The following is an 11,410-nucleotide window of genomic DNA, read 5'->3' on the forward strand; positions in this document are numbered from 1 at the left end:
AATTTTCTATTTACCTGCTATTCACCTTGGCAAGAAGACCTCAAAATATCCCCACCTTGTGTAAATCCTCCTTGTGTATATCACGAATCAATGCCTTCGAATACACAAGGGGCTTCGGTGGCAGTTTGGCCATGGCTTGTAATCTCTGATGCACTTCTTGCTGAAATGTCGCCTCTGGGAAGACTTCAGTCACTAGGCCTACCTTGCATGCTTCTGCAGCTGACATCTGTCACAAGAAAATGAATTCATTGTATGGCAAACATATTTTCTTGTTCACTGAAACAAAAATCGTTAGTTGAAATATCAGCCTTTGAATATTAACCATTGCAACAGTCTATTTATATGTATCAACTATCCAACTCTGAATATAAGTATTTATATAGATAGATTGATAGATATAGATATCTATATCAAAACATCGCACTTTTCTTCTCTACCTTTTTGTTAAACAACAGCATTTCTGTAGTTTGCCCTGGACCCATAACCTTTGGGAAGGTATATGTAGAGCAGCCTTCAGCAGTAATGCCCAGTGCAGAGAAGGGTGTGAAAAAGACTGCCTGTGGAGAGGAATATTATTTTAACCTTTTAAAACAGAAGCTATTATTTGATTCTTGTAGTCCCTTTTACCAAATAATCTGGGACGTTTGCCTGCTACCTTATTGTCGAACTCAGCAGGGTTTAATAGAAACCAGTGTTGTCCAAACATTTTCGCCAATGGTATCCTTTATTACCTTTTTGTACTGTTACGTACCCCCACCCCCACCCCCACCCCGTCCACCATGGCTAAACAAACTGTTTTATTTAGGATAATGCAAATAATATACTAATTATGAAAAGACTGCATTGCAGGAGTGTTGGTCAATAAATTCGAATTTAATACACGAATAAAAAAAGAAGTGTGTGTGTGTGTGTGTGTGTGTGTGTGTGTGTGTGTGTGTGTGTGTGTGTGTGTGTGTGTGTGTGTGTGTGTGTGTGTATTTATTCACGTACCCTTATGATCTATGTTGCGTACCCTCAGGGGTACGCGGACGCCAGTTTGGACAACACTGGTTTAAGCAACTGTGATTTCTGAACTTCCCGTCTCAGGCAAGAGTAAGTACAGTAATATGGTGCTGGTTTGATATTCAGATATACAAATCTATGTGAACATTTTCTGTCGTATAGCTTTCTAGAGTTTGTTGCAAAAGGCTGTCACATGCTAAAAGTAGTAAAAAAAAAAAAAAAAAAAAAAAAAAAAAAAAAAAAAAAAGAAAAAAAACAGATGAACAGATTTCTATATTTACTTTATCAGTAGCATAAACAGCATCGAAAAGTGGGAGTAATGTAGCGCCTGCGCCGACAGCCGCTCCATTGACTACGGCCACCAGAGGTTTTGGAAAATCGACGAACGCCCCCATGAATCTGAAATTTACAACAATCGTCATTTTTGTGTCCTGGACTGAATTCCAAATTCTTAATGTATATACTGTTTTTTTTTTTTTCTTTCTTTCTTTCGTTTTAAAAAACCAGCTCACACAGTACAATACTACGTACATGAATGTGCTAACAAAACCGTGTTTACCTAATGAGGACGTCCCTTGTCTGAGCCATAGTCAGGGTCCGAAAATTGCTCATATCGTTCCCTGCCGTGAACACGTTCCCAGAACCTGTTATCGTTGTGATAATGGTACTGACATCGTCAGCAGCCTCTTGTAAGGCAACAACAATTTCATCAAACATCTGCATGGATATAAGATAAAGTATAGATAGATTCATAAGTTGAGCCTGGATTGTACCGAATTTCCCTTACAATAAAATATAATATTTGATATTTTTTGTTTAGGGTAACAGTATTTTTTCGCAGTTTATTCCAGTAGGATCTATTCCCGTTTAAACATTAAACGATCTTTCTGCATCTACAACAGAGATATGTATGATGTTTTCTCTTTCCCTGCTGAAGCTTACAATAGCCAAATGGGCGGCGACGGCCCTCTCCCATCTCATCGGCCTTCCTGAAATCACACAACGAAGGAACTACCACAACATCGCGATGCCACTTTCTCGCTGCTTCATTTCAGCAACACCCAGATCTCGTGTTATGAGAAGCGTCGATCATCATCGCAGCTCCGATGAGTGGCGAAAGGTAGATTCACCATCGATGAGTGTGTCGTTAACAGGGAGGCGCGGCAATGAATGTTTTTTTCTTCAAAGTGATTTAGAATAAGAGAAGGATTCAAGCTCAGCCTCTCTCATTTAGTCCTACATTCTAATGAGGAAACCCATGGTAGGTTTCAGTGACGAGGAAGGCAGTCCTACCAAAACTGCGATTCCATAGACGTCCATACAAGAGGAAGGAGAGGTCCTGAAATCGCTGCACTGACAGCCAACAAGACCACCTACCACAGTTAACCAAAGCAGGGAAAGGGAAAACAGACATAACTATCTCAAACACTATGAAAAAAAATAATAATAATAAACCTTTTCATTAAGAGAATTCTTCTTGTCAGGCCTGTTGAAAGTGATAGTCCTGACGCCTTCATGGAGAGTGACAAGAAGATATTCATAGCGAGAGTTGTCTGCCGTGGGGACTCCAGGAGGGGCGCTGGACATCCTTCTGGTTGAGTGTTGCCCTGGAGCGTGGTTATCCTTACCCATTGTCTTGGCATGCAGTCCCCGGGTGCATGAGGGGTGCGATCTAGCCGCAGTTTGGGCATGGTGTACCTTCTTGAAGTGCATTAGGCATCTAGTATTTTGATGAATATTTAAACAATTATTAGTGCATAGTGAGTGCTGCAGTAATCATAAATGTGTTTAAGGAGGTTGATGCAACATGCAATCTTGCATGATGTGCTCTCCTGAAACGGATTAGGTGTAGTATTTTGAAAAGCACTTTAACATTAATTGGTACAGTAATTATGAATGTGTTTAGAATACGAGGATGTTGGTAATATAAATAAACTCTGAACTGAAAAACTGAAAGACACTGAACTGTATATTCTGACCAGAGAGTACTTTCACTGCATCAAAAGTATGACCAAATTACAAAGGGCGTCTTCTGTACGTGCATAAAAGTTAATCCAATATTAAAGTTTAATCCAGATCTCTAGTGCACATGCGCATTGGCAGCGTCCAGGATCAATTTATAACACACTTCTCGACTAGGATTTAATATTAAGCTCATTTTTTAATCCTGCACATGCGCAGAAGGGACAAGTTAATCCCACCAATTATGTACTGTTGCATCACGAGTCCATCATGAACTTCACAGGCGCCATCGCTTGAGTTGCCATTCAGAGTTATTTTCGTCAATAACACCGATCGTCTTAGAATTTTCATAATAAATATTTATTATGAAAATGATATTGTATATATTTACTCAACTGATCAAATATCCCGATAAAGGAAATAACTTATGATAATGAATATAAAAAACAAAATAATCCCATGAGGACTCTTTGAAGTTCAGAGGCTGTGGCAAGGAACTCGTATTTGCAGGTTAGTGAAACATAAAACTATATGGTCAAGGTCACACAAGTTGACGTTTAAAATCAAATATGAACCAGTGTTTTAAAGAAGAAGTATGTGCTGAGTTTTTCTAAACTACTTTACTACAAAATTAGCAAGTATACTTTCGTATGGACCTCGTGAACAGCATCCTGAAGAAAACACGTTTACCTCGTTCAACATGATTCATCGTAGCAAAGAGCTGTTCGAGGAAACTGCGTGATGTATATTAATTGGTTAATGTCATTTTTGTACTTGAGTGTCATTGTAAAAAGGTTTTACTACAACAAATATAAGATGATCATGAAAAAATAAAATATTTCAAAAATAATCATGTTTCCCTCATAAGTAGGAGGGTGTCTCGTAGTTATCATATGAAGATCAAACTGCATCTTGAGTGACTGACTACAGCTTTCTATAATAATCACATTTTTTTCTAATATATAAAAATGAATATCAGTTTTCATTTATCCAAGTAAATTTTATACCGGACTGCAAATCTTTAGGTAAATTCTTTAATACTGTCTTCTATATCATCTATATAGGGAGATGAAGGGTACTTGTTGAATAAATATCTTTTGGATGATTTTGTTGCTTATTTACAGGTATGAGTGCATGACTTGCTCCAAACGCTACCCTATACAACATGCAACAGTTATGTGTAAAGAGCAATATTGCACAGAAATGTTTCAAAATACCACGGAGTTTTTTCAGCAATAAAAAGACAACATACCTCACTCCCACCCTTAAGATTTGTAAAACCTATTCCCACACGCCCAGAAATCCGAGACCAGGACTTTCACATCAACAGCAGAGGGCAGAACCATCACTACATTACAGACTAAAAACATCACAAGAATTAATAGAAATCTGAAGAGACCGTCCATTAACACATGGTTCCGAACATATCATATCTGAAACATATAATCCTGAAGAAATGTGTACAGAAAATAAAGGTATGAACTTTTTTACTTGAATATGATGCTAGGCTCAGTTTTCAATTTTGAGAATACAAGGAAGCATAAAGAATTGACTGATAATATGAATAAAGTGTTAATGCCTTGTCTTCAAACATGTAGGTACGTCTGGGATATAAAAAAAAAAAAAAAAAAAAAAAAAAAAAAAAAAAAAAAAAAAGGGAAAGGTGGTCTTCAGAAGCAACTGAGTTTATACTACAGAATACTTTAAACAATTGGGGGGCAAAGCAGTGCAGAGATTTTTTTTTTTTTTTAATGGAAGATAATTAACATTATGAAAACATTAGTATGAGTCTCAGTTTCATGAAATACACATTAAAATTAATAGACATTTTGAAACCTAAGGGATGTCTAAAATAGGTTTTTAAATATAATTACCAAAAGCATGCCATTACAAAAAGAAAGAAAAAAAATTAAATCTCCCTAAAGAGCGAATTTCACGCGCGACATTTCTCTTCTCTCCAACATGTTTTCGTGATAACAGTAGTGACAGAATAATGAGTACGACAATTTTTACTGAACATTATTATCGCGCCGTTTGGCAGCGGAGATTGTCGTCTTCGGTACGGACACGGTGGATTAGAATTAAACTATTAAGAGTTAAGGGACGCTACAGAAGACGCCCAAAGTGATTGTGACAGCACCCTCATCAGCACAGCCATGATGTCGAACTTCTACCCTACTCAACCGATATTTCCTCGCTACTATTAAAACAAAGTGCCAGATTAACTATTGCCCTCCCTAAACCTGCCCACACCTTACTTATAAGTTGCAAACCATTCTTTTGGTTTATACCTAAATTTAGCTTGCTTAATAACGTTCTCAAGTTTAATATCTTGTCCTCAGTAATGCTGGATTTAATGCTTCTTTAATTTTAAGGTATTGGTGAATATGTAATATGTAACTAATTGTGTTTATTCTGTTGCAATAAGGGTAATGCACTGCAGACACCATGCTTTATATAGGCTTACACGGTGAGTCTACTATGAAGGAATCGTACCCTGCCGCACATTTGATTTACACATACAGTGCTTATGAGTCGCGCCCGAGACGTGCACGGTTTACTTAAATTCAGGCCCAGCTGTCTACATATGTCTGAAGCATAATTAGTTGCCTATTTCGTCAGAAGATACAGAACCTTACACATTAAATTTCTCTCTACAGTATGATGGTACTCTAATGAAATTAATCCCAAGTAATTAACACCCTTCACGTGTCAGATGTTTTTATTACACTCTCAATCTTCAGGCATCTTAGTAAGGTTGCTGACAAGTAACTTATCATCCTCCTTATCCCTTTTACTGGCCTGGTACACTTTTATTTCAGCCCTAAAGATGATGTAAACCTCCTTACCAAGTTGATCCTCCTTACTGCTGATTTTTTCACCTCACAGTGAAACCTCCTCTATGCCACTGCTCTGGTCAAAAGGGGACCATGGATCACCAGCAACCATCTATAGAAGTCTATCAGAGCTTACCACCAGATGCGCCATCAGTGCAACCATATGCTCCAAGGCTGGACGGTTCCCACTTAGCACCTCTATACCCAGCCTTTCCCCTTCAGCGGATGCAAGTGTTCACTTTGATTTCACTTCTGGTACTTCTGTGCCTTAAGCAAGCATACAAATTCGCAAGGAATAGATGCAGAAAAAGGATGTTTCATCAGACAACAAGGGCAGAACAAGAGGGACAGGCAGACCGGTTAACGGCACACAGACGACGGTTTTACTCGTCACCGCTCTGTCCTCGGTACCTTGGGCAAAGCAAGGCAAAGACCCCTTTCATTCACCTGCTCACAAGCCCAACCTTATCATAAGGTAGAGTGGCGAGACTCCTGAGGCCAGATTCTCAAAAGAGCCTTAAGTTAAGGCGCGCTGGAGGCCTTAACCGTCCTGCGGCGACCTAAGTTAAGGCCCGTCAAAAGCGCCGTATCTCGGACTCAGCATCGTATGCACAAACGGTTTTTAAGGCGCCTTATCCATGCCCTAAGTCCCGCAGAGCCGCAAATCACTTAAGGCGTCGGATCTTCGGTGGCCAATCACAGCTGCCGTTTCAGGCGGCTTTTAGGGTATCTTGACCAATCACAAGCCGTAAATGCCAATCGGCTGATTTCGTAAACACAACGCTGTGTCCAGTCCGTGGCATGATAAAACTTTTCAACAAAATTGGTATTATTGAAAATGTAACCCCACACCTAAATTAAAGAATCTCAGCTTACCCAGTGGTACAACACATCATTCTAAGAATTTGCCTCTATACCATTTTCTGCGCAAATTGATAATAACGGTGTTACAGAGGGTATAAAATGCACAATTTCCAGGAGCCGCAGTAAGCTTACGCCTTCAATGCCGCAACAAATGACAAAAAGTCGTTAAGATTGACGGAAAATCAGACGGATTTGTAGCGGATGACGTAGGCAAGGGAAATCATGTGAGCCAATTAGATTCGAGCGTGAACATGATGTGAACATAGACACTCAGTAGAACCAAACAGATATGGAATAGGTCATCACGTGGCGAAAGAAATGTGTCAATATACTATGCTTGCTAGTATTCTAATGATGTTTCTCGAAATTACCCCTCAAATTAACTGATATGTATCATGCCCTCCCCAGCTATCGGGACCGATATCGTAGTTACACTTCGTTTGCGAAGGAAATGAGCGCTAGATTCGCTCGGAGCACGACGAAAGCTATTATAAAATTATTCTATTCACCCAAAAAATGGTGTGTGGTTGCATCTATCGGGAAAAGCAAATCACAGTTATGTTGGAATGCTACACTTGTTGCCTTATCTAGGATTCCACAGTTAGTTTATGTACACCTAATGACACCGTAATTGAGTAAAATACAAATTGTAATGTTGTATTAATTGTTCTAGGGCTGAAAATGTCATTTACGCTTCGCCGTAAGTCGCTAAGGCTGCTCTCCCCCTGCCTTAACCGAGGGCGCCTTAACTCGCACCAATATGGCGGGCCCCTTCCTCTGTGCATGGGCCGTAAGATCGCTGGCCGTAAGTTAAGGCGCCTTAAGGAGATATGGCGCCTTTACACGTTTGAGAATCCGACCCCTGGTTTAACAAACGAAGTGCTACCCTGTGGGGGCTGCCTGTGAAAATCCTCGTCTCCATCACCCGCAGCACCGGCAGGAGGCCCAATGTTGGCGACCGCTGAAAGAATAGTGACAGATCGCAGCCTCCGCTGGTGTCGTGATATTGAACGAACAGAACATTAATCGAACAAAATACAGCATAACGTTATGCGCATGAAACCCTCCCATAAATAGTAACCCCGAGAGATATTTACGGTATCCGATCTTTATTTGATTTTAAGATCTGTTTTTGTTTGTGTAAATGATAGTGGTTATAGTGTAATTATAGGGCGTTTGGATGTGTGTTGGGCCTTTCCTTATTTCCATGCGTTATTGACAAGCGTCAGTGTTTGTAGTGAGTTATATATATATATATATATATATATATATATATATATATATATATATATATATATATATATACATATATATATATACATTATATATTAATTTGTCGTATTCTGAAGTTAAGAATTTTATATGGGACATACGATTAATAAACTAGAATTATCATTAACGTTTAATTTCACCCTCATTATTATTCTGACAACAAAGAAAGGAATAAAAGATCTTGAAAGGCTTAATGGTCAACCTCATGTTCCCGAAACTTAATCACCCTCTCATATTTACATATGTATATATATATATATATATGTATATATTTACGTATATATATATATCATCATCATTGCGGAGCTAACGCCGACGGGGGCGCATAGCCGCATCCACCCTGCGAGGATCCCTCATGGCAAGTCGCCAGGCAGGGACTCGGCCCATCTCGAGCTCCTCACGACAGGTTTGATCGATCTGCCCAAGCCACGACTTCCTAGGTCGACCCATAGGGGTGTCTCGGACAGAGACAACCTGGTGGGCGGGATCGTCCTGGGGGAAGCGAGCCAGGTGACCGTAAGGCCTGAGTTGGCGATCACGGATTGTGCAGGTAATAGGTCATGTGCCAGTCTCATGGTGCAGCCATTGGTTGGACACATGGTCCCACCAACATTACCCCATGATCCGGCGCAAGGACCTTGCATCAAGGCATCAAGTCGAGACTCCAAGGCACAGGATAGTGTCCAGGTTTCACTACCGTAAAGCAAAACTGGGACTCTCAGGGCCTTGAAGACACGAAGCTTGGTCCTTCTGCACAGGTATTCTACAAATACTCTTGTCGAGAGAGTCCATGACCCCTGCTGCCAGGCCAATCCGTCTGCTGACTTCAAGGTCTGACAGCCCAGAGTTATGAACTACACTACCAAGATATGTAAAGATCTCTGTGCCTTCAATGTCCTCGCCGCAAGCACGTACCGACTGAACAGGTTCTCCTAATATGTCCCCAAAGTCCTGGATCTTGCTCTTGGTCCAGGAGACCTCTAGACCCAAGGGCTTCGCTTCATTACTAAATGCATTGAGAGCCACCACTAGGGATTCCAAAGACTAAGAATGGCAACATCATCAGCAAAGTCAAGGTCGGTAACCTTGATATTGCCCAGAGTTGCTCCACAATGACTTTGAACAGTAGCTCTGCCCAGTAATCAGTCCATGCAAGGTTTGAAAAGCGTTGGTGCAAGGGCACAGCCTTGCCTCACTCCTGAACTAACAGGAAAGAAGCTTGACAGGCCCCCACCACACTTTACAGCACTTTCAATACAGTATATAGACTTGCTATTAGTCCAGTAATCCTTATTGGAATTCCTCTCAGTCTCAAGATCTCCAAGAGTGATTCCCGATGCATCATATCGAATGTCTTCTTGAGGTCGATGTAGGCTGCAAGCAGCCCACACCCAAACTCACAGCGGCGCTCTACAATGACTCGAAGCGCAGGGATACGGTCTATTGTGGACTTACCAGGAGTGAATCCAGATTGCTCCAGTCTCTGATGCCTCAGTAGGCGTTCTCTGATATGTCTCAGAAGGATGTGGGCAAGAACCTTGCCTGGTATACTGAGCAGTGTGATGCCTTGGTGGTTGCTGTAGTCCCATCGGTCCCCCTTCCCCTTCCAGAGAGGGATGACCACACCCCTCAACAGGTCAGGGGGAACAGTACCAGACCGCCAGATGGCAGCCAGGACAACATGCAACCCCCGTGCCATAGGTTCACCACCAGCCTTTAACAATTCAGTTGGGATGCTGCAGATACCAGCTGCTTTACCACTTTTCAGCTTGGAGATCGCCCCCCTAACTTCGGTTAGGGAGGGGGCATCCTCACTGATGGGTGGGTCCGGCAACGGAATCTTGGCACTACCCGCATCCAAGTTAACTTTTGGTGGGTCAACCTGATACATCTGCTCAAAATACTCAGCCCGCTTGGAGTTCAGCCTTCTCAGGGCTTGGTATGCAGGACGAAGGTCATGTACTAAGAAATGGCCTTCTACCTCCTCAGGAAGATTCCTAATAAACTGTTCCTTGTCCCTTCTTAACAAAGACCGAGTTCTGCGCACCTGAGAACGGTGCAAATCTCGATCCCCTGCCAGATGAGACGCATGACAAGCATCTTTGGCATCAAGTGTCTCCTGCATGATGAAATTTCGCCTTGCTCTCGGGCGTTCACCAATCGTCTCTTGGGCTGCATTCACGTTTGAAGGTGTCCCACAGAAGTACAGGGTCCGTCAGATTTTCGAGCGCTGTGAAACGACCAGAGACTGCCTCAGCAAACCCGCGGGCACATTCCCCCTCCCTTAGCCTGTCCAAGTCAAACACCCTGGGGTCATTATTGGTCCGCTGGGGGGTTTTGAAATGGACTCAGAGGGTAGCCACAACCAATCTATGGTCAGTACCACAGAACTCGGCACTCCTATACACCCTGCAATTCTGGAGGATCCTCCTACGAGTACTTACGAGTAAGTGGTCGATATCCTTAGCTGCATTACCCGCATCGCTGTACCATAACCAGCGATGTGGGTCAGGGCACTGGTACCAGGAGCCAGAAATCCTCAATTTCTGGGACCTAGCAAAGTCCCGGAAAAGGAGGCTATTCTTGCTGCCGGTATCAGCTCCTGAACCATGGGGACCGACAGACATCTCATAGCCAGCTCGATCACAGCCAGATACCGCACTGAAGTCATTCAGAACAACACGAATATCTCGCCGGGGGCACCTGTCTGACACAGACGGTAGTTTGGCGTAGAACAACTCATTCACATCAAGTTTACAAACATCAGTAGGAGCATACACAGCAATAAAAGACATGAAGCCAAAAGACAGCTTCAGTCTCATTACCATTATATGCTTATCGACTGGAGTAACCTCTACTACCGGGTACAGTAGTTATTTGTAAAAAAAAAAAAAAAAAAAAAAAAGTTTATACAGTTCTTTTATTTGTTAAACAAATGCTTGCAAAATAAATAAAGTTTACTACTTCACGGATTTCGCCTATCACGGGTTCTTTTTGGAACGTAACCCCCGCGAAAAACGAGGGTTCACTGTGTGTATATGTATATGTATATATATATATATATATATATATATATATATATATATATATATATATGTGTGTGTGTGTGTGTGTGTGTGTGTGTGTGTGTGTGTATGTATATATATATATATATATATATATATATATATATATATATATGAATATATACATACATGTGTGTGTCACACACTGCAAGATCACCTTGGTTCGTCACCGTCATCTAGCTGAGCCCAGGTGGCGGCATTAGGTCGCCTGTGGTTGACCGCTACACAACGGGTGAGAGTAGGTCGATATGCTCAAGACCTTCGGCGATGAAGGGCTCTCAGGACCTTAAGTTCATAGTTTTCTTTTGGTTGGTTAAATAGACGATTTGACACCCACAGTAAGCATGGCCTTGGCCTTTGCGTGATACCATGGCTGTTTTGTCTGGGAGCCTTACCGTGCCTGCCTTA

At 41.6% G+C, this 11,410-nt stretch overlaps 1 protein-coding gene across 2 annotated transcripts in view; it reads right to left on the reverse strand.

Moving 5' to 3' along the window:
• The window catches only part of LOC138860747 (enoyl-CoA delta isomerase 2-like), a gene marked incomplete at its 5' end in the record, with an annotated part of 3,541 nt that extends 819 nt beyond the window's left edge, over positions 1 to 2,722 (reverse strand). Inside the window, 5 exon segments of one of the 2 annotated variants that reach the window (XM_070118954.1) lie at positions 56 to 226; positions 438 to 557; positions 1,284 to 1,401; positions 1,562 to 1,719; positions 2,458 to 2,722. In XM_070118954.1, the coding sequence (XP_069975055.1) occupies positions 56 to 226; positions 438 to 557; positions 1,284 to 1,401; positions 1,562 to 1,719; positions 2,458 to 2,722 (832 nt within the window). 2 annotated transcript variants of the gene reach the window in all.
• Between the last annotated feature and the right edge of the window lie 8,688 nt (positions 2,723 to 11,410).

This window comes from Penaeus vannamei, chromosome 43 (genome assembly GCF_042767895.1).
Source record: "Penaeus vannamei isolate JL-2024 chromosome 43, ASM4276789v1, whole genome shotgun sequence".
In the NCBI taxonomy this organism is placed as follows: Eukaryota; Metazoa; Arthropoda; class Malacostraca; order Decapoda; family Penaeidae; genus Penaeus; species Penaeus vannamei.